The sequence below is a fragment of the Pteronotus mesoamericanus genome, unplaced genomic scaffold (genome assembly GCF_021234165.1).
Source record: "Pteronotus mesoamericanus isolate MK-2021 breed Mesoamerican mustached bat unplaced genomic scaffold, CSHL_Meso_final scaffold_533, whole genome shotgun sequence".
NCBI classification, from domain to species: domain Eukaryota; kingdom Metazoa; phylum Chordata; class Mammalia; order Chiroptera; family Mormoopidae; genus Pteronotus; species Pteronotus mesoamericanus.
In genome coordinates, this window is record NW_026555320.1 from 2,692,817 (window position 1) to 2,715,253 (window position 22,437).

General features: G+C 61.6%; 2 protein-coding genes across 2 annotated transcripts; one reads left to right on the top strand and one right to left on the bottom strand.

Moving 5' to 3' along the window:
• The first annotated feature begins 6,669 nt into the window (after positions 1 to 6,669).
• Positions 6,670 to 13,255, top strand: TMIE (transmembrane inner ear). The gene is made up of 4 exons (XM_054594550.1): positions 6,670 to 6,768; positions 9,814 to 9,931; positions 12,731 to 12,888; positions 13,169 to 13,255. The coding sequence occupies exons 1-4, from the start codon at positions 6,670 to 6,672 to the stop codon at positions 13,253 to 13,255; spliced, it is 462 nt and encodes a 153-aa protein (XP_054450525.1).
• A 2,300-nt stretch (positions 13,256 to 15,555) lies between these two features.
• Positions 15,556 to 20,686, bottom strand: PRSS50 (serine protease 50). Its single transcript, XM_054594593.1, has 6 exons — positions 20,602 to 20,686; positions 20,242 to 20,523; positions 18,932 to 19,094; positions 17,675 to 17,958; positions 16,218 to 16,384; positions 15,556 to 15,786 (listed from the first exon to the last, which is right to left on the bottom strand). Exons 1-6 carry the CDS (start codon positions 20,684 to 20,686, stop codon positions 15,556 to 15,558), a joined length of 1,212 nt encoding a protein of 403 aa, XP_054450568.1.
• Positions 20,687 to 22,437: the final 1,751 nt, after the last annotated feature.

Consider the following 22,437-nt stretch of genomic DNA (forward strand, 5'->3'; position numbering starts at 1 on the left):
GAACACCAGTACCCCACACACTCATCTGGGGGCCTGGCAGCACTCCCCACCAATGCCACACTCAGGAAACGGAGCTCTAGGTCCCCTCTCCGTAGCAGGAAGGGGCTCCCCTTCCCTTGAGCTAAGGCCCAGACCTCAGCTACTCCCACAGGACCGCTGGGGCCCCGCCCAGCTGTTCAGCCTAGGCCACGCCCTCCTCTCTTATCCAGAGCCCTGCTCCTCTCTGGCCCTCAGTCACCTCCTCTACAAAATGGGGGTCCCCTCGATCAGAGCTCTTCAAATATTCAGTTCTCCCTAAAAAGGGTAAACTGGTGTAGGAGAGTGGCTCTGGGTTTGGGGACCTGGTCATCAGCCTCCCTCACCTCTCAGAGCTGCCTGGGGCCCCTTGGGATGAGTCTTCCAGACCTGGTTTGCAGGCACTATTCTGGGGTCCTTGCAGGTCTGTGGCCCCAAAGGGGTCTCTAACCCTAGGAAACTGAGTCACACTGCCCAGAGAAAAGGCCAGAGGTTAAGCAGGGCTGGTGAGGCCGTGGGTGGGGAAGGCTGCAGCTGAGGCTGAGGGTCTGGTCTGGTGGCTCCCAGATTAGGAAGCTTTCGCTTTCCTCTGGAAGATGATGAGGACATTATGAGGGCAGGGGTGAGGCCTGGCAGGAGGATGTAGGAATGTGTATGTCCGGGGTGGGGGAGGAGGGGGCGGTGCTGAACTTTACCAGGAGAGGGACCCAGCAGGAGTTCTCGCCTCTCTCACCCAGTCCCACTGCGGTTCACCTCTCACTGGTCAAGGGCATGGCCTCTTCCCCTCTCTCTCCATCCAGGTCTAAGGTTCCTTAGAGCTGGCTGCACATGATGTCTATATGGGGAAAATAACAGGAGAGCCCAGACACACTATCTGCAGGCCTCTGGCTCCCAGTCCCATCAAGCTCACCTGAGCTGGTGGTTTGGAGAAGCTGGGCAACTCACCTGAGGGCACACAGCAAGTTCCTGGCAGGGTCCAGACTCCTGCCTCCCCAGGCAGCCTTACCGCTCACCAAGGGGTGGAGCAAGCACAGCGCTGGCCAGTCTAGGCAAGCCCAGGTGAGTCAGCTGCCTGTCCCCGGTCAGTCTAACCAGCAGCTAGGTCTGCTCTCTTTCCTGCATTCCTGGCTTCTGTCCTTAATGGGTCCCTCCCAGGTTAGGTCACTGAGGGCTCCCCTGCCTCTCCAAAGCCTGGCCCCTCTGGCCACTCGGCCACACCCCATCAGGGCACCCATTCTGGTATTTCCTGGTCTGGACAAGCAAAGAAGTTCTACTTGCTGTGGAAAATTTTTCCTGGGCTGCCCTGCGGCCCCCTTGATCAACCAGCAAGCCCAGTGATAGAGAGCTAGGCAGGGGCTGACCAAGGAAGGGGGCGCTGAGCCATCTCAGCGGGCCCCTCGGCGTCCCCTCCCAGCTCTCCCAGCACCCGGCTCTGCCCCTCCATGCTTCGAAGCTTCTTGTCCTAGAGACTGTTTCACCCTTGGTCGGGTCACAAACTTCACGACTTCCCCACCTCTCCCTGCCCAGACACACGCAGACACACTGGAGTTTCCCAAACATGGGCTCCTCTTCCAACCACCAGGCATGAGCCCACGCGGCTCTCACCGCAGGCTACACCAGCCGGCGTCCCCTCCTCCGGGCAGTCTCTCAGGCTACGTGAGGTCCGAGACCCTGCACCGCGGCCCGGGCCAAGTCCCGGGACGATGCGCTCCCGCGCGGGGCCCAGCCCCGAAAGTTGGGCGGCGAGAGAGGGTGGGGCTGCCCCTGAGCTGCCCCTGAACCCGACCCACACGGGTGACCACGGGGCAGGGAGGACGAAGCTTGAACCCCCGAGGGGTCGGAGGGGACGTTCGGACAAACTCGTGTCGCCGGGACCGAAGAGCCGTAGAGAGACTACGACACTCGGCCCGAGGGGGCACGAAGGCGAAGGGCCCACCTGGAGCGAGGAGTGCGCGGAGCAGAAGAGCCCGCCCACAGGCGCGCACTTCCACCGCTCTTACCTGCGCGGTGCTGTGCCCCCAGTGGCGTGAGCCGGCTGCTCTACGCTCGCCGCGCCCTCACGCCGCCGCCGCCCGCCACGCCCTCCGCGCCACGCCCCCGCCGCTACGCGCCCCCTCCGCCACTCGCCACGCCCCCGGGGTTGCTCGCTAAGGAGGGAGCGGCGCGAGGTAGGGGGCCGCCTGGGAGGAGACGGGACGCGGCGTCTGTCCGCCCTGCGCCCTAGGTCTCTCCTGAAGTCTCCCTCTGGTATCCTTCCGGGTCCGAAGGCTCTTGGGACCCAAAGAGGAGGAGGAGGTGAACTTGACCCTTCCACCCCCTACCAACACACGGTCGCTCAACCCAGTCAAGCCCAGGGCAATGGCTCTGGGGAGAGCCAGAAGGGGCCTCGGTGTTCTCCGCCCGGCAGGGCCTTCCCAGTACCTCCCCTCCCCGCGCCCCACACACATCCTGCTGCTCTGCCGGCCTGGGGTGCAGCCCATAACCTCAACCCTCATCGAGGCACAGAGGCCTGCGCCAGTGGAGCGCTGGGTAGGTTTGTGAAACCTGCGGCTGTGAGTGGGGTAAACTGAGGCTGCCCCACCACCCCTTGGGCCGAGCGGCCACTCCTGCCTGTGACCTTGGGGGAGTCCCTCCCCCGGCTCCTGGGTCTCATCATGGCCCGGTAGAGCATGAAGCCAGTGGTTGTCCGCACTAGGGCCTGCGACCTTGGAAAGAGTGGCATAAGCCTAGTCCCAAGGGCCTCCCGGAGGGGGAGGGACCATGGCTGATGCCTGTAACAAAGGAGCCTGCTGTCTGAACTGGTCCCCCTCTGGCTGCTAGGCCAGTTCCCTATCACTTCCTGTAGCACACAGTTTCCAGGGGGTGACTGGCAACACTGGGCCACCTGTCCAGAGGCCAGCAGTGCAAGAGCAAAAATGGTGGCCCACCAACCCCTTACTCAAGTCTGAGGTGGTGGCAGGCATGTCCCATCCTGCCAGGCTGGAGAGAGGCCCTGGTGGAAGGAGTGCATGACCAGTTCCAGGGGTTCCTTAGCGGATGGGCAGGGTCTTGGGAGGTCCATGGGTCCCCTGGCACACGAGAGTGGGCAGGCAAGGGGGTCTTGGGGCTTAGGACGAAGGGCTAAGGGCTGAAGAGTGTCCCTGGTCACATGGGGAGACAGCAAGGTCATCTGGGAGCCAGTGACAAATGGCGTAGGCAGGGCCCTAAGCAGGAGGAATCTGTCTTGTGCGGGTGTCCCTGGGATAGCCCTTCCCCTTTCTGGGCCTCAGTTTCCTCATCTGTACCTGTAGGCGAGGAAAGGCAGTGCTGCCCAGGCTCAAGCAGGAAGGGAAGGGCCCCGGTGGCTTCCTCCCCAGAGTTCAGACTTCCTGTTTAGCCACATCTAAGGGAATTGGAAGACTGCGGGGGCCAGTCTCCGCTCGCCCATTCCCCACTCACTGGGTGACCTCATGGGTATTGCCAAATACAGTTTTATCATCTGCTACATGGGATGAGACCTGCTCATCCTCTCTTCCAGCTCATCCTGGGCTTGGGGCCAGGTAATTTGTAGTGCCCCGGCTAGTGCCCAAAGGACAAGCTCCACTGGGTCCACCCGCCCTTGGCCACCTACAACACACAGCCACGGGCCCCTGCCCAATCCCACCCCACTCCCACACCCCCTGCATACATATACGGGACCACAGTAATGAGGCGACATATACACTCACTTGTGCCAGACAAACTCGTCTACGATTGAACTCACTGGTAGGGCCTCAGTGTTGCACAAGTCAGGGGGCAGCCCTGCACGTGTGTGCAGACCACGTCCACATCCACACGGACGCAGACTGACACGCTGCTCCATGACATGCACACCGAGACTCACCCCCAGACACAAAGGGAAGCGAGTGCCAAGTGCACGTGCACTCTTGTGTATACAAATGCCTTGGGACGCAAGTGCATGCTTTTGCACACACAGGTACCACCCAGGCCCGGCCCAGCCCCAGAGCTATTCTGAGCCAGGCGTGGGGCCAACAAGGTCGGAGACTGCCAGCTCCCAGCAGGCCCCAGCCGCTTGTCACAGGCCCAGGCTGCCCAGCCCCCACCCCCAGTCCAGGCTAAGTTCAAGATGTCCCAGCCCAGCCTGACTCTGACTGGGGGGGTGGGTCCCTGCTTCCTCCCCCTTGTTCCCCCAGAGCTCTGAGGTTTCAGGCTCCAGAAGAGAACTCTCCACAGTGTCCCCTGGCCACTGCTAACTGACTCTGCTCATGGCTTCCAACCCAGAGCCCTGAAAGCTGGACTGGGTTCCTACAGGAAACCCACAAGAGCTAAAAATAGCACACAAGGGACAAACAGGGTTCTGCAGGCCAGCTTCCATGCTACCATGCATGGAGGGGACACGGTCTTCCAGGGAAGCCAGGCTAGAAGTCTGGGAGTCCAGAGCTCCACCACCCCAGACCTGATGGGCCCCCCCACCCCGGGGCAGGGTGCAAGGTGCAAGTGGGTAGAGGAGCCTCAGAAGTAGAAGCAGTACTGGGCAGTGGATGGGGCCCTGGGTTAGGGGCTGAAGACAGAGTTTGAAGCCCCTGTTCCTGAGTGTCCTGAGGCAGGACACAAACCCCCTCTGGGCCTCAATTTTTCACAAGTAAATAGTGAAGAGGAATAAAAAGATGAAGAAGGCCTTAGCTTTCAGGGTGTTCCTTTCAGCATGGTGTTTACTCTTGGGGAATTGGAAATAATGCAAATGTTTGACAATAGAGCATTTATTGAACAAAGATATTCTTGGGTGTTTTGCAGTGCACTATCACGCTGCGTTTAGCAACAGTGACAGCAATAATTACAATGGCTCGCGTTTACTGAAGGCTGGTGATGTGCAGGCACCACGATACTGCAGTCATACCCATTTTGCAGATGACAGCTGAAGCTCAGAGAGGTTAGGTCGCCCACTGAGGACTCACAGCTGTGGATGTGATTGTGCCCCAGAAGTCCTAGTTCTAAGCATTAAAGCATCAAAAATGCTCGGATGGAAAGAAGACAAAGTGTACAGAAAACAGCGACACCCTGCCCCTCTTGGGCCGAGCCTCCTACGGAGGAGAGCCAGCACCCCCATAAAGCTTCGCTCATATAACCCTCCATCTGCCCTGTGAGGACAGTCTTGCCCTCGTCACCCCACAGAGGAGGACACGAAGCGCAGAGGAGCAATGGTTTGCCTGAGGCCACTGTTAGGCCCACTAACCCCCACCCAGTCCAGCCAAGTCTCCTCTGACTCCAGACCCCCAGAGGGACCCCTGTTTCTGGCTTTCCCAACCTGGCCCACGACAGATGGCATAAGAAAGTGGGGCGCGAACGGAGAGCTGTGGCAAGTGATTTGAGCTGCAGTGGACTTCCTGTTGGCTTGGCCAGGGCAAGCCTGGGAGGATGGGGTGGCCCAGCCTTGAGGTTTCCTTGAGGGGTCCCCTTGAGGGGTGTCTGGGGCCAGCCGTGCTCTGCCAGTGGCGCTCCTGTTTTCCCGCCTGCCCTGCCACCTCCCAGTCCTGACACCGTGGTATCTGAGGCTGGCCCCCTGCCCTCTGCACAGCCTGCCTTGGTCCTTGCTCATCTATGGCACCTCCCAGCAAGAGCCCCACGAGGCTCTTGAACTGTAGGGTCCCCAGTTCTGAGGGTGGGCCCAAGGCCCAAAGCACCCCAGCCTGCAGGGGTTCAACACCTGAGCTGCTCCACCAGCAATCAGCAGGCAGGAGATTAATAATAATCGGAGGAAGGAAGGGAGGGAGGAAGGAAGGGAAGGAGGAAGGAAGGAAGAGGGGGAGGGGGGAGAGGAGGGAAGATAAGCCGGACCCGTCTCCCCTAGGCTACCCACTCCTCCTCCACAGTCCTCCTGGGTCTCCACAGCCCCTCAGAGCCTCCCTCCCTCCTCCCCTCCACCCCTGAGTTGTCACGGCTCACCCTGGGGTCAGGACCAGAGTGAGGTGTGGACCAGTTCAGTGTGAGGTCAGGGTCAGGGCTCGGCTTTGGCCGAGGTGAGGGTCAACCAGAGTCAGCCTTTCCAGGGGAGCCTACCCTGTCCTGCTAGCTGCAGATGCCGGCTCCTTCCGGAACCTTCCACAGCACCCGCAGCTGGCAGCTCTGCTATCATCCCCGCTCCCCATCCCCCACCCCCAGCTCTGGTGTCCAGGGTGACCAGAGCTGCCTCCGGGCAGGAAGCCAGCCCAGAACGCCCAGGACATCCCTGGGCGCCTGTCACCATGGCAACCTGCCTGCCATGCCCCCGTCCACCTAGGTCCAGCACAGTTTTTCAAATTCAGAACGTCAGAATGGGAAGGGCCTCCTAGATCAACAGATCCAAGCCCCTCCCTTGATCCCAGATGGAGAAACTGAGGCCCAGTGGGGAGGGGAGGGTGGGCTCACGTCGGTCCAGGTTGGGAGTAGGGGGTGACGGGTGGGGGGATCTGGAGTCCGATCCTCCCGGAGGCGGGCGGGCCCTTCACCCGCCGTGCTGTGGGGGCAGGCAGCACAGCAACCAGACACCAACGATGAATAAATGATGCTCACTCGCAGCCTGCGACCAGATCGCCACCATCGAGCGCCAGCTGGCCAGGGGACTGTCGCCGGGCTGCCGGGCCTCCAGGCATCGCTGGGCTCCCGGACCTGCGGCCCCGAGCGGCGGGCGGCGCGAAGATGGTGGCGGGGCGGCGGCCGGGCGCGGGGCCCCTCTGGGCGCTGGGCGGCGCTGCGCTGGGGGTCTGCCTCGCAGGGGTCGCCGGGCAACTGGTGGAGGTGAGGCCTGGCGGCGCGCGGGGACTCAGGGGGGCCGGCACCGTCCAGGCCGAGGAAGGGGCGGGGAGCCTTCCCGCTCGGGAGCTGCCTTTTCCGTGCCTCTTGCCATGAGAGACCCGGCTTAGTGAGGTGACCTGCCCCAAACGCTTGCAGGCTGTCGGGGGACAGCCCCGAATCTGAGGGCCCAGGTCTGATGGGAGGACGCAGGTCCTGATTTCAAGGTCGTGACTCTGATGGAGGACACTCGCCCAGACCTGATCTCCAGGGTTCCCTGTCTGACTGGGGGATACCCCAGTGCTGGTCTGATGGGGTCACTCAACACCCCTCCTCTTGTCTCTGGGTCTGATGGGGGCCCTGGAAGAGGGGGAGCATGGTCCCCTAGGCTGATAGGGGAGACCTAGTTCCTAATCGTAGGGTCTGTTGGAGGAAACAGCTTCTGCCTCTCAAGACTCTGCAGGGTCCCCTGTCCAATGGGGCCAACACAGCCTTGAGAAGGAGGTGAGAACATCCCAAGCTGGTGACCGGGGACAGGAAGGCAGGGAGACCCTGTACAGAGCAGCCACGTGTTGAGTTTGCCTGCCTGCTGAGCAGTGGGCGCTGGAAGCCAGGGACAGGCTGGGCAGGACTCAGGGCCTTGGGGTCTGTCTTGGTCCTGGTGAAAACGGGGAGCTAGAAGAAGTTTCTAGAAGGGGAGAATCGTGATGAGTCCTGGTTTGGCTGGAAGAGAACAAATCAGAAAAGGGCATGTCGTTGGGAGAGCCAGGAGGAGCTGCTGAAGAGCCAGGAGAGGGGAGGAAGGTGGCTGGGTGGTTGGCCAGGAACCTGGCTGAGGCCGGGGGTGCTGGGAGGGGCAGGCTCGCAGCCCGCTGCAGCCTCCCTGGCCCCTCTGTACCCCGCTGCTGCTGAGCCAGGAAGGGGTGCCAAAGAGGCAGACCAGACCCAGAATTCTGCAGCATGAGGCCAAGAGGGAGGGCCTGGGAGGGGTGAGGGATGGGGCCTAGGTAAGGCGGGGGGCACCGGGGAGAGCCCTGAAGTGACAGGTGAAAGGGACAGGTGGGAGAAGGAGGACAGAGCCTTATTCTGGGGGTCTGAGGAGACACAGCCCTGAACTGAAGGGTCTGAGGGATATGGGTGGGGACAGCCCTGCAGCCCCGACGCTAGTGACCCTGATGCTGACCAGAGGGTGTGACCAGAAGGCTGGGCTGGAGTCAGGTGTCAGCTCCGGTGTCCCTGTAAGGGGAGCCAGGCTGGCCTGAGCCCCATGGAGTGTATTTGGGCCCCTCACAGGCTGCCCGGAGGCCTCAGGTGCAGAAACCGAGCCGGCCCGGGTGCAGGAGAGGCGGCTGGGGATGGGTGGGGGCTGAGTCTGTTCTGAGACAAGGACTCTTCCCCAACCCCCAGGAGCACCTCCTCTCCCAGCTCAGTAAGGGAAATTGCATTTGGGGTCCATCTGCCTGCCACGATCCTACAGCCTGTGCAAGAACCAGGCCGAGCCCCGGGGATCCAGGGAAGCACCAGAAAGATGGCAGCGCTGGGATCCATGGCGCCGCCCGCCCCAGCCCCACAGGCTTCACCCCTCCAGGCTGTGAGGCTCTGAAGGAGGCTGGAAGCTCCCAGCTTCAGAGTGCAGGCCACCAGCAGTGCCCGCCACAAGGAGATGCCAGGCTGCCCCCCCATCACCCTCGGCCCAAAATCCGCCACTGCCCAGTCCCTGGTCCCGACGCTACCAACGTGTGCTGACCGCACTCGTGCGCACTCCAGCCACACATGTGCCTTGTACCACAAATGTGTGCCCGACCCCATGTGTGCCCCACCCCCCACGTGCACCCTGAGCCCACACATGTGCCTGACCTCATGTACATGTGGTACCCACCCCAGTTCACCCTGGTTAAGAGAAAAGAGCTGGGAATCATGTACCAATCCTGGCCCAAAGATCCTCTGGGTTACCAGGGACCGATCATCTCCAGGTGACCCCAACACACGCTGAAGGGTGTTTATTAGATGAGGAAGTGCCTGGATGTGGGGGGTACCCAGTCCATGCTGATGGCCCAGGGGAAAGACTGGGCGGGTGGTGACCTGGGGCTGCCTTTCATTCCCAGAGAGCCAGAAAGTCCTCAGGCGTGTCCTTGTTTGGTTAATCAGAGGACAGCATGTTGCACAGATGTCCCAGGGTCCCCTCTCCCTCTAAGCATTAGCTCCTATCCACACGCTTCAGTCAAACCTGGTGACACAGATCATATCCCTGTCAGTCCCACAAGTCAGGGACAAGTCTTGACCAGACACCCCCAGCACCACCCTAGGGCAGGGGTTTGTCTATTCAGACCCCAGGGCAGGACCGCGTCCTCTGGACCCCCAGGACAGGGCCATATCCCACCTGGAAGGCAGGAGGTGACTGGGTCAGCTCTGCTCAGACTTGCTCCAGTTGTGCTTACAACTTTTGGCCTCCAGGTGTCGCTGTCGTATTGTGAACAAATCATTTATCCGGTCCTGCCCTGTAAAGACTCTGTCCTAGCTAGTCTTCTGGTCAAAGGAGGTGACTCTGGTAGGGTAGGCGACGGTGGGGGCCACCTGGTGGGGGGCCTGGCCAGGTGGCAGAGTCTCTGGCCCTGCCTCCAGCACCACACCCCACCCCACACTGAGGGTAACTGAGAGGGAAGTCCAGAGGGCAGCGCAGACCTTGCCTTGTCTCTGGCCTTGGTCCTGAGTCCCCATCTGCCTGTGGGGGCCCAGGATGAGCAGGAGGAGAGGCCCACAGGCTGCCTGAAGGGGCCTTGAACCTGAGGGGCATAGCCTGTCCCCTTTTGTCCCTTTGGGCCTTGGTTTCCCTAAGCATGAACCACCCTTGCAGTCCAAGCCCCGGCTCCATGGGGCTCTGCTCCCTTCTCTTGCTTTAAATCAGGAACTTCTCAAGGTCTAGGGCATTGGTCGTGATTCTAGGAGATTCTGAAACAGCTGGGCTGAGTCCTTGCTGAGACCTGGGTCTCTCTCAGCCCAGCCCCACCCCTGGCCTCCACCTGGCTCACTCCCCTTTCTCCCCATCCGCAGCCCAGCACGGCCCCACCCAAGCCCAAGCCGCCCCCGTTGACCAAGGAGACGGTGGTGTTCTGGGACATGCGCCTGTGGCACGTGGTGGGCATCTTCTCGCTCTTCGTGTTGTCCATCAGTGAGTAGCTGCCCCCTGCCCACCCCACCACGCACGCAGTGAGAGCGCAGCGCTCGCGTCCCCGGCACCACCCCCCGGGGCGCAGGGCAGCAATTCCGGGCAGTGCAAGCAGGCCAGGCGCCCGCAGGAGGCCTGCTGTGGTTTCTGGCACCTCCTGATCCACACAAAGTCCCTGTGGAGGCTGACAGGCCGGTGGTGACCTGAAGTATTCTCCCCAGCTGGGGACGCAGCCACAGGGCAATTACGGTAATTACAGGGGACTCCAGGAACCAGGACGAGGACGTGTCATTTTTCCCTATAGCAGGCCTCCTGATGCTTTTCCTGCCGTTTGGCCAGCTTAAAGGGCCCACACCCAGGGGCCCCAGCAAGGCCACCCTGGCCGCCGCTCAGCCCAGAGGCTCCCCAGATGCCCAGCAGATGCGTCTCCCAGGCTGCAAACCCTGCCTTGTCAAACACCATTGCCCCGAATGACTCACACCCACCTCAATTAAAAGCAGGACCCCTTTCTCTCCCGGGCCTGGGTACCCCCTTTCAGCCGTCCTTCTCAGGTGGGGCTCTAGAGCTGGGGGAATGCGGACAGAGAGGTGCCAGCTGGGTGGGGGTGGCCGCCATTGCCCTGAGTCTGCGGGAGTTTCCTACAGGCCCAAGGGAGCAGGGAGCGGCCCCCTGCAAAGGCTTCAGAGAGGAGGAGTCTTGTGAGCGCACAGTTGGGGGGGGGGGAAGGCGGGGCTTCCGGGGGGACTGCTGGGAAGGCGCTCAGGTGGGCAGAAGGGATGGCGGGGCCACAGCTAACCCTTCTGTTACAGTTACAGAGGGCACCCTGGGTGGGGGCTAAAGCCGCATTAAGTTCTAGGGGGAGCAGTCCCAGATGAGGTCCCCTGAGGGCAGAGCCGATGGCAGAAGGCCCCTCCAGATGCAGGACTCCGAGGGCGACAGGACATCTGATTTGCATGTGCTTCTCCTGGCACCAGAAGTGCCTTCCCTGCAAGAAAACATTCCCCCCGCACCCCCCGCCACTGCTCGACAGCCAGGGTGTGACCAGGATCTGAGCAAGAGGCTGCATTGTGCTCCTAGCCAAGGCTGAGGCCCCGGCGGGCGTCCGGGTGGAGGCCTACAGACAGACAGGTGCGGCTTCAGCCTCAGCCCAGGAGTCCACAGAGGGGGTTCCCTGCACCAACAGGCACGGTGGGGGCAGCACCCGCCAGCCTAGGGTGCAGGGGCAGGGAGCAGCTCTGGGCCGCCCTGGGGAGCCGGGGTGAGGGCACTGTGGAACCTCAGCACACACAATGGCCTCTCCTGGCCTCTGCTAGGCCCCGCGTGGTGGACTTCAACCACACAGACCGACCCCTGCTCCTCACCCCATTTCCGAGGAAGGGTACGGGGCGGCCCCTAAGGCCCCTGAGCAGCAGAGCGGCACTGGTTGCCTCCATGCAGGGCTCTAGGGAGCCGGGATGGCACGACCTCTCTCCTGGGGAGGAGACGGCGTTCCCGCTCCCTGGTCTGCATGGGCCCGGTTGCAGCTGTTACAGGAGCATCGCCCCCAGAGCCCTGTGGAAAGGGGCTGGGCTTGGATGGGGTGCCTCATGCAGCCCCCTCCCCAGTGTGTTCCCGGATGCTGTTGCCCACCCCATCCACGCATTCAGGAGTCCAGGCTTGTCCTCAGCAGCAAAGGCTTTGAGACTTTCTTTCTTTTTCTTCCTTTCTTTTCTTTCTTTCTTTCTTTCTTTCTTTCTTTCTTTCTTTCTTTCTTTCTTTCTTTCTTTCTTTCTTTCTCTTTCACTCTCTCTCTCTCTCTTTCCTTCACTTTGTTTTATATTTTACTTTGTAATATCTGGCCAAAGTTGCACAAGATGACTCCAGACAGTGCTCAAGCCCAGGCCACGTAGGTCTGATCCATCTTCCCCAAAATAAGCCTGGCTTCTCCTGCCTGGCCTTCCTGTCCCCAGGAGTCTGCCAAGAAGTCATGTCTGGTCATCTGATTTATAATAGGAAGTAGCTCCATCCCCTCTCCTCAGGCTGGGGCCAAGGTGGTCAGGCTCAGGGTTGGGGGACAGGGGGCGGCTCAGAAAAATAAACTCAGTCCAACCAGGCCCTGGCAGCCCTGCCCAGCCGTGCCATCACCGGACTGGCCAGCTCCGTGCCCTGGCCCAGCTTGCGTGGGCGCAGCCACCCTCAGCAGGAAAACCGCTCCTGGAATAACTGTCTGAGGTGAACGCCCCGGGGCAGGGTCTGAGCCCTCTCAGCTGTCACAGCCGGGCGGAGCCCAGGCTGGGCCTCCGGGAGGCTGAGGAGGACGCAGCCACGTCCGTCCTCGGGTGTCCGCGGCCACGCAGGCTCTGCTCTGAGGCGCCAGGGGAGGACAAGCTAGGGTCCACATGGAGCCCAGAGGCCTGGGTCAGAGGCACGGGGCACCTCCAGGAAGCGGTGGCTTGTGTCATGGTGCAGCCGTGTGCCCTGCTCTCCAGGAATGCTCAACCTAGTCGGGAGGACCCTCAGGACCAGGCCCAGTGACAGGGCCAGTGCCAAACGAAACTACGAGACCCCCATTCAAAAACGATTAGGAATTTTAAGACAGTGAGAGCCGAGCACTAACCTAAGCCCCAGGCTCTTCTAAGGGCGGGGCCTGTGGAAACGCTTTCAAGTCCCGAGGCCTAACCAGGCCTAGTCACAACGCGGGGACCCCTGGCCGAGCCTCTCCGGGGAGACACATTTAGTAGGTGAGGAGACACCCCTGCAGTCCGGGCACCTCCCTGGTGTCCGAGCTCCAGCTCTGGCCAAACCCGCTCTGTCCCCCTCCAGTTATCACTCTGTGCTGTGTGTTCAACTGCCGTGTGCCACGGACCCGGAAGGAGATCGAGGCCCGGTACCTGCAGCGAAAGGCAGCCAAGATGTACACCGACAAACTGGAGACAGTGCCACCCCTCGACGAGCTCACGGAAGTCCCCGGAGGTGAGCAGGCCCGGGCCCCCCGCCCCGCGCCCCCCGACCCCGGAGAGCCAGCCGGTTCCTCAGACCTACCACCTAGGAGATTGAGGGAGGGGACCCAGCTCTGTCCCTGGCCGCCAGAGCACAGAAGTCGGTCAGAGGGAGGCAGGTAAAACAAGGACATATTGTGCAGGTGGGAGAGGTATGGAAGGAAGGAGGAGGGGAAGGGTTGGACTGGACGGCTCCGGTATGAGCCTTAGGGCGCTGACTCACTCCGGTCACACATCTCTTTACCACACAGATGATAAGAAGAAGAAAAAGAAAAAGGACAGTGTGGACACAGTGGCCATCAAGGTAGAGGAGGACGAGAAGAACGAAGCCAAGAAGGGAGAGAAATGAGGAGAGCGTCCTGGAGGTGGCAGCTGGGGCGGACAGGCCCTGGGGCTCACGTCCTGGCAGCGTCCACGCATCTTGGACTCCGAGCTTATTCATGGACCACGGAGGCTGCAGAACCACCCCTCTCCGCTCAGAGGGAGCTGCTGGGGCCCATGACCATGTCCTTATGGCCAAGGAAGGGCAGGGACAAGACTGCAGGTGTCCTGCCTCCCCGCCCGGACTCCGCTCCTTCTACCCCATCCTCGTGGCCGTTCAGCAAAGCTGGCCTAGGGCCACTGTCCCTCTGCAGATCCTGAGCAGCCTCCTCCCACCCCCACCCCCAAACAGGCCTCTCTCTGTCCCACCCCTTGGCCAGAAATAGTAGTGGCTTTAAAGGGGCGATGGGATGCGGGTTCACTTCCAGAAAGGCCCATGAACTGGATGGACAATGGGAAGCTATGGCAGCAGGAGGTTCTCAGACTTGTCTAGATGGCAGTCCTGGGGGCGAGGAGTCTGCCCCAAGCCTGGTGGGGGTTCTGGCCTGGTGGGGCGAGCAGAGGTGGCCAGAAGCAAGAGAATCCCCAGCCCAGCAGACCAAGCTCCTGGCAATGGCAGGCACTTAGTTTATACATTGTGATGGAGCTGAGGTTCTAGGAGGCCAACCTGAGGCCCTGGGGGCTCAGGGCTGGGGCTGCCAGGCGGGGGCGTCACGGGAGCAGAAGGCTGAGGCCCGCGGGCCAGGGGGAGAGGGAAGAAAGCTGGCACCTGGGCCCTATCTTAGGAATCCAGGGACTATTTGAGTGTCCAGGGAGCCCTTGGGCTATTTCATGACCCCTTCTCTGCTCAGCTCTGGTGGAAGGTGCTGGGGGGTCCCCAGAGGGGGCAGTCAGGGGTTGAGGCAGCTTCTTCCATTGCACCATTCTCAACAACAGTGCCTAAAAGCAGCACTGCTGACAGAAAGGCTCAGAGGCCACCGGGAGACAGCATCCGCTGCGATGGGAGGTGCAGAGAGGGACTGCCATGTGGCAGCGGACATTAGCTGAGGCATTCAGACCTGTGCCTGGAGACCAAGGAGTAACCAGAGGTTTCGGAGCCGGGGAGCTGCTGGAAAAGCTCCCGCTGTCCTGAGCCCCGCAGAGGTTTGTAAATAAAGCTTAGTGCCTTCTCATACCCGAGTGAGTGAATGATCGGGAGTGACCCCTCAGGACACCCCGTCCCGGAGCATTTCTGTGAAGGCTGATGCAGCCACAGGTGATAGGTGCCAGAGGCCAGGCCGAAGTTCCCTCCCCTGACTTTTCTCCAAGCCTGAATTAGGATGAGCTGGAGGGAGAGATGCTGACCAAGGGCCTGAGGGGCAGCTTCTGCCAGCTGCGCGCAGCCGAGGCAGGATCCGGGCCGGGGGGTGCGGGGAGAGTGGCCGGCTCTTCCCTCCCCTCCCTTCCTCCTCTTGGCTTTCAATAGGCCTTCGATGGCCTGAGTCCAGCGTTGGGGACACACAAGAGTCACACCTGGATCCTGACCAGGAGCAGTGAGGGGGCAAAGGGTTGTGGCAAAGGTCATTCTACCCATGCAGGCCAGACCCCTCCTGTGTGGCTGGGCAGCGGGTGCCCAGAGGGGCAAGGGCCACTTGAAAGTCAAAAAGAGGTACGGCCTGGGAGAGTCCAGGCCCAGGCTCCCTGACCTCTGACCTGGACTTTCGGGAGCCCTTCACGGGCGGGCATGGCTGCTGTTGCTGGGGGTCAGAAATGACCGGTGGGCACCTGCTAGGGAGGGGGTGGCGCTGGAAGGTCAGAGTTCACTATGGTGCTTCAAGGCAAAGACAGGGTGTGTTTCTAGCCACTGGCCAGTAGACGGGCTAGAGCCAAGCAGAGCCCGACTCCCACTGACGCATCACAGGAAGAACACACTCGGCTCCCTGGCACACAGAGCGAGGTCCTCGCCCCGCCTCACACTGTGTCCTGGCAGCACCCCCTTCAGCCTGGGCAGTATCATCACTGACCCCGGTGTCATCCCTGCACATGCTCCCTCCACCTGCTGCAGGAGCCTCCCTGCCCTCTGGACCTCTGGAAGGAGGCGACCCTGGGCCTCTGCGCTTGTCAGGGCCCGGAGTCCCCGCCCCGCCCCCTCCTGGCTCAGCCGTCTCCCACTGGAGGGAGCCCAGGGAGCGAGGGGCCTCCAAAGCTCAAGGAGGAGGTGACACGGGGAAGAGAACTGTTTAATTGAGCACCTAGTCCCTGTCCTGCCTCGGGGGGACGGGAGAGCGGCACCTGCAGCGTTCTGGACACAGAGAGTGAGGAGGGCGCCCCCAGGGACAGCCGGGAGAGTCAGCGGGCAGCCAGGAGGCTGAGGGGCAGCGGCAGTGCCAGCAGCAGGACCCCGGATGGCGCTGGCAGAGCCTGCCCGTTCACACGTTCCCAGATCCAGTGTTTGTAGGCAGCGACGCGCAGGTAGATGGGCGGGGCCTCCTTCTTCCCGCAGCCAGGGCCCCAGCTCACCATTCCCACCAGGTACCACGTGTTCTCCATTAGACAGACCAGGGGCTCCCCACTTATTTCCTGTGGGGGGTGGTGAGAGGACAGAAGGGTCAGGGAGGCTGGATGTGGCCTGAGGGAAACATGACCCAGCTCAGGGACGCCCAGGGTGCCCCGACACCACATCTTCCCCCAGCCCCCAAGTGTCACAAGGCTGAGAGGGACCCAGGAGACCTTCCACAAAGGGCTCCATTTCCCCTCTCTCTGGTGCCAGTTCTGCATCCAACCCCCTTCTTTAGCCCACCCTCCTCCATCTTCCCACCACCCCACGGCCCCTCTCCCATCAGACCTCCGTCTCTTCCCTCCCTCCCTTCCCTCCATCCCCTCTCCTCTTCCCCTCTTCCTGCTCCATCACCCCCGCTCACCCCCCACTCTCCCCCGCTCCTCCCCCGCGCCCCTCGCCCCGTCCTGGCCAGGTGCCTTGGAAGTCCGTGAGCAAGGGGACAGAGGCTCACATAGCAGAACTGTTCCCTGTCGGCATCTTCCGCACACAGCATCTGGGAATTGATGATCCGAATCACCGAGGGGATTTTGGAGAACTTGTGGTAGAAGCCGTCACACTGCTTGCTGTTCAGGATGGTGACTTCCTTCTCCTGAATGGTCCGGGACTGGGGCCATTTGCCTGTGGGACAGGGGCCCTGCTCAGGCTTGGTGGCTCCACTGCTGCTGCCCACTGCCGCTGGCCTCGTCACCAACCTCCCTCGGCTCCTCGCACTCCTCCAGCTCCTCTGCCTGCCACACGGCGGCCCCGGAGGTCTCTCCAAGTTCGGCCCACCTGCCACTCCCGCTGCCTTCCCCAAGCACCCGGAGGCAGAGGCCTCGGAGCAGGCTGCCCACCGTCCGGCCTTGCTGGGCCTGGTCTCACGCTGCAGCTCTGCTCCATGGCGCCCACTCCTGCCCCAGCGTCTTGGCTTGGCCCTTCCTTCTACCCCGCACGCCTGCCAGGCCCTTCAGGCCCAATCCCTCCTTTTCTCCGAGGCCTCCCCGAAGGCCTCTCCCCTCCCTGAGCCTGCCAGGCGTGCCCCCCGACCCGGGTCCCAGGCTCTGCTTACGCCCCTCCCCTCCGCTGGCTCTGCCCCTAGCCTGAGCACTCCAGGGTACAGGAGACCATTCCCAGCCATTCCCCAGACAGGCCATGACAGGGGAGACCAAAAAGCCACCCCCCTGCCTGGGCTGGCGCCCCTGTGGGGTGTTTTTAGGTAAGTCGGCTCCATGAGGCTACATGGGAGGGCAGCTCTCCATTGGGGAAGGATAGGGGTTCCTGGAGGGAGAGGACATTCCCGGGATCATGAGGAAATAGACCCTCAGATGACCAGGACAACACTCCTGCTCAGGACGGTGACTTCCTTCTCCTGAATGGCCCGGGACTGAGGCCATTTGCCTGTGGGACAAGGGCCCCGCTCAGGCTTGGTGGCTCCTCAATTGGGACGATGTGGAATTGGGGACCACTGGGGGGACCCAGAGTGGTTCCCAACCTCCGGGTGAAGACTGTCCTTGGCAAGCCATGGGGGCACCTCTGGGGGGCTTTTCACAGGCATGGAGCCCCGCTCCTCTCACTTCAGAGGACCTGCTTCAAGCCACGGGCGCCCTGGGACTGCGCGGGCCATGCGAGCTTGCTCTGCGCCACTTCCGCCTCAAGGACGTCCTGTTTACAAGCCTCGGCCCGGGCCCCGGTGCTTGTGGTGATCAGCCTCTGTCCCCTAAGTGACCGTTACATGCTGGTCACCGTAACAGAGGAGTCACCGCTGAAACCCTCCAAGGGAAGAAGACCTTGCACACGAAAGCCCGAGAGGAAGGTCAGGGCGAGGGCTGATGGGAACAATGCCTCAGACACGCCCGACGTCGGCAGACCCCAGCCTAGGCCCAGGTCCTCTCCCACACCACCTACTGGTCTGGGGAGGCTGTGACTCACCGTTAACCTTAGGGAGTCCCCAGCCCGTCACAGAGCAGAAGGACTGGTCCTTCACCACGTAGTCCATGTCGGCCAGGCAGATGGGCCGGACGTATTTACTGTACTTGAGGGCCCACTCCAGCTGGAGGAGGGCAATGTTGTTGGCCTGGCCGACCCAGGACCACAAGCGACGGGGCCGGAACCGGCTGTTCACGATGAACTGGCGCACCGGGACATCGGAGGTCGTCTGAGCCACCTGGTCAATATGGGGACTCCCCACCCGTACTGAGTAGGTAACATCATGCCTAGGAGAACCACCAAGGGAGTCTGCCGTCAGACGCAGGCACCCCGCCCGCTCCACCCCCCAGGTGCGCTCTGAGAACACGCAGGCCGGCCACCCCCACCCCCACCCTCGCTGTAAGCCCAGAGCCTGCACCTCCCAACGGTGGGTCATGGCTCTGCACATGCCGTGCGGCCATGTCCTCACAACAACCCTTCCTTTTCATGGAGGGAAAACCGAGGCTCAAAGAAGCCCAGTGACCAGCTCAAGACCACCACTAGGAAGCGGGGGAGGTAGGATGTGGACCCAGCTCTCTCTGGGTCCAAACTCTGGATCCTGTCCAGGGCCCCGTGCAGTCAGCCCAGCCTCGCCCTCTGGCCGCCTTTCCCGACGTGGCCCTGCAGCCTGTGTGTCATCTGTTAGGCTCGAATCATGCTTCTGCCCTGATCCGCCCTCACGGCCGACAGAGACGGTGCCCTCAGGCCGCTCCCCTGGCCCCGGAGCGTGGGCATGCCTTCTCTCTTTTCCCCACATCGAGTGCCTCTTTTCTTGTCTGTCTTCCCAGCAACCCCAGAGAAGTGATCTGTCCCCTCTCTGCCCCTAGTGCCCAGTCCAGGGCCTGGTTTCCAAGGAGTGTCAAAGGCTGTTAGCTGAAGGAAGGAAGGAACGACTAAGTGAAGCAAAGGGTGTGGAATGAAAGAATCAGGCCCCTCTTTCCATGGATAGAAGGAAGGAGGCCCCGACAATGGCTTCCAAGCCCCTGTTTCCTATCTGGCAGACTGCATAGGACCGAGGGGCCAGGGGAGGGAGGCAAGGTCCCTGCTCCCAGGAAAGAATCTGTAGAACTCGGCGCCCCCGCCGGGAGTGGGCTGAGGCTGGGCTAGGACTGCGGGGCTCTACCATAGGTGCAGCTGCCACTGATGGGCCAGCCAGAAGGGGGCCTGGGCCCCATGTGGTTCCAAACGCCTTTCCAGCTGCCCACCCAGGCCCCGACTCACCCGATGAGGCAGTGGGCCACGGTCAGCACCCACTGGGAGGCAATAAGGGTGCCTGCGCAGACGTGTGTGCCGTTGGCCCACACACTGACCATCCATGGCCACCGCCGAGCCACGGCCTCTGGGTCCCTGAGGGTGGGGTCCTGCTCCTGGGACATGCCGCAGGCTGAGGAGGAAGGGGAGAACTTGGCCAGGGAGGGGACCTTCCAGCCACATCCTATGGCACTCTCCCCCCCATCAGCCTGGTCTTCCACCACCCCAGCCTCTGGCCCAAAACCAGCCAACAACTCCCCCTTTCCACTTCGCATCATAGAACGATGCTGTCCCCATGTGGGCTGGGGTATCCAACTCAGAATGGCCTCAGCACTCCCCAGGTGTCCCTCTCCCTGTCCCCCCTGCCCGGGCCCCAGGGCATTCCCACTGGCCCCAGTGTTCGGGCCGGACCCTTCACACACTCATCCGTGTTCCCACCTGGTTCCCCTACTTCTGCCAAGGCAGACCCCTCTCCCTCTTCCGGGAACCCCCTCCAGTGATGCAGAGAGAGGGGGCAGATGACTTAACAGAAAAACCGGCCACGTGCACGAACAGACACAGCCCGGGGAGGACACGCAGCCGCAGGCCAACACGGAGCCCCATCGGTACTTGGGGACAGGCCAACTTGAATCTCAGTGAGGTTCCTTCCACTCCACACACATGCTGGGCAAAACTAAACGTCCCTGGTCCCAAGTGGTGGTGGGGACTCTCGTCTCGGACGGCTCACTCTGCCAGAGGGGCGTCAGTGGGTGCAGATACTTTGGAAAAGATTTTGAACCGCAGATGCACACACCCAGCATCACAGAAGCTCCACTCGTGGGTGTTTTCCAAACGGATGAGTGGCTTGTGAAGCCAGGGTACGTGGGCCACAACCAGTATTTGTAAGGCTAACACAGGAGAAATATTGGCAAAGTGCTGCTGGTCCTGCGTGTGAGGCTGAGGCTGGCAGTTAAATTGGGTGAACTGATTTCCAGGATAAGTATTTCCCAAGTTGGCCTCAGCTTGCTTGAAAGCCGCTGCTCAAGACAACACTTGCATGGGCGCCCCAGGACACCCACAGGAGGACTCCCTGAAAGCTTCCCTGGAGAACCATTCCCCACGCCCCCCCCCCGCCCCGCCCCCGTCCCGCCCCCTGGCAGTCGGAGGAGTCTAGGAGCCAGGGGTACTTCCTGTGCCTTCTACCTCCCGGGGATGGGAGGCTTGGCCAGGAGTAGGTGCTCACTACTAAACACTTGTCCCGGGGGGTCAAAGGTTCTGAAGACTCCTGCAATTCGCCCTACCCGATGGCGTGAGTCCACAGTACTCACTGGGCAGTAGGTCAACGTCGACTGGAGAACCCGGGTTCTGCGAGGGAGGCGGGGTCGAGGGAGGCGGGGTCGAGGGAGGCTGGGTCGAGGGAGGCTGGGTCGAGGGAGGCAGGGTCAAGGTCGGCACGGCAGGGACCTGCCTGGGGAGGCGAGGACCCCCTGAGGGGCAGGTGGCACTCGGGGCACAGGGGGAGCCAGAGTCGCGGGGAACAGCAGTGTAGAGTGTCTCCAAGACTTCGCCTGCGCCCAAGCAACCTGTCGAAGGGTGCAGAGAGGGTCAGAAGGGGACAGAAGGCCCTGGAGCGGGGAAGGGGAGCGGGAAAGCGGCCTCACCCTCCGGCCTGAACAGCAGCGGCAGCAGCAGCAGGAGACCAGCCTGGATCAGGGAAGGGGCTGGGGTCTTGCACCAGGGTTCCATTCCGGGGTAGCAGCAACGGCGCCCCGCAGTTCTTCTTGCGATGGCGCCCCCGCAGAGGCCACCCAAGACGGCTCCTGGTGTGTGGTGGGTGCAGGCGTCCCTGGTCCCAGAGCACGCGGCGCCCGCCAGCAGCCGCCCGCGATGGTGCTCCCTGGGTCCCGCCCGCGAGGGCGCCCCCTAGTGATTGGCCTCCGTCATACCTGCCTGACTTATGTCTGGCCCGAGGGCGCCCGCCGGTTGCCGGGTTTCTGGTTTTGTCTCCGGCCCCCTGGTTTCCTCACACCGCTTGGCCAAATAGTTTCCTGGAGCCCCTCGGCCAACCTCACCAGTTCCTCTACCTCCTGGCTCCCACGGCCACTGCCCTGGACTGGTTTCATGCCTCCATCCCTCCCCTGGTGAGATGGCCCAACCCCTGGTTACTGAAATTAAGCAGATTGAAAGGTTTTCAATAAAGATTTTTAAAGACTGCATAATTTTGCTCTGACCAATGTGGCTCATTTGGTTGCATCGTCTGACAAAGTGAAGGTTGCCAGTTCAATTCCTGGTCAGGGCACACGCCTGGATTGCGGGTGCAGTAGCTGGTAGGGGTGTGCGTGAGAGGCAACCAATCGATGCTGCTTTCGTACGTCTATATTTCTCTCCCTTCCTTTCTCCCTCCCTTCCCCCTCTCTAAAAATAAACCAATAAATAAACATTTTTTAAAAGATTGCATAATTTTAAGCAGCACACCGCCCTCCCCAATCCAACCTCCATTCAGCAAAGGCTCTTCCCTTACAGATCCACCTACTTAGGGACGACGGCACAGGTGAGGTTTCCATTCACAGGGAAAGAGTGGCAGTGACCACCAGGTCTCCTAGGAGCTGAAGGCCACTCTGTTGGGATTTGGGGAATGTTTTGATGTCTCAGTGACATCGCTGGATAATACATTTAAAGAGCAGTGTGGGGGAGAGCCGATGAGAAACTTTGGTTCAAAGCTGTTGGAAAACTGCAGCCTAATAAAAGATAAGGTCAAAGTTCAGTCAAACCAGGACATTCTAACTGTTGCTAGAGCCTGCCGTCTTGGGAGAGACACCCAGCTCAGCCATTCTGCGCCCCCTCTCTGAGAAGACAGCAAATCACACTCCCTTTCTAGGGCCCGCAGGGCGAGGGTCGCTGCCCGCTCTGAACCTGCGGCCCGCCAGGTCTGAGGCACCCCCACGCTCCCTCCTCCACACGGGGGCACGACTCTGCCCTCGCAGGCCGGCAGGCTTGGGCCAGCCTGTCCTCGCTCTCCAGTGTCTGAGGGAGGTCGCTGAACCAGCTCAGGAGCTCAGGGGGCAGTCACCTCACACAGCTCACCCAAGCGGGCGCTCTGCCTTGCCCTCCCCCACCAGCATGATCGCCCGCCCCTGCTGGGGAGGAGAGAGAAACTGGTTAGATTCTGTAGACCCTCAGGGGGATGTGAGGGGCTGGCAGAGGCCTCCAGTTTCTGGAACAAGGGCCACAAGTACAGGCGTGGTCTTTGTGTCTTGGGAAGAGACCAACCCTTGCAGGAAGTTGCTGAGGGAAACTGCTGGCCAGAGACCCAGGAGAGGGGCCCTGGGGAGCCACAAGTGGCGCCGTCTGTGAAGGGTTCCAGCCAGAGTCAAGAAGAAAGGTGATGACTTCAGTGGCAAAAAGTTCAAAAGCATCTTCATTGAACAACTGAAAAACCAGCGGCCCTGGGAGCCTCCCGCAAGGGCACCCCGCCCCAGCGCCCAGCAGCCGCTGCC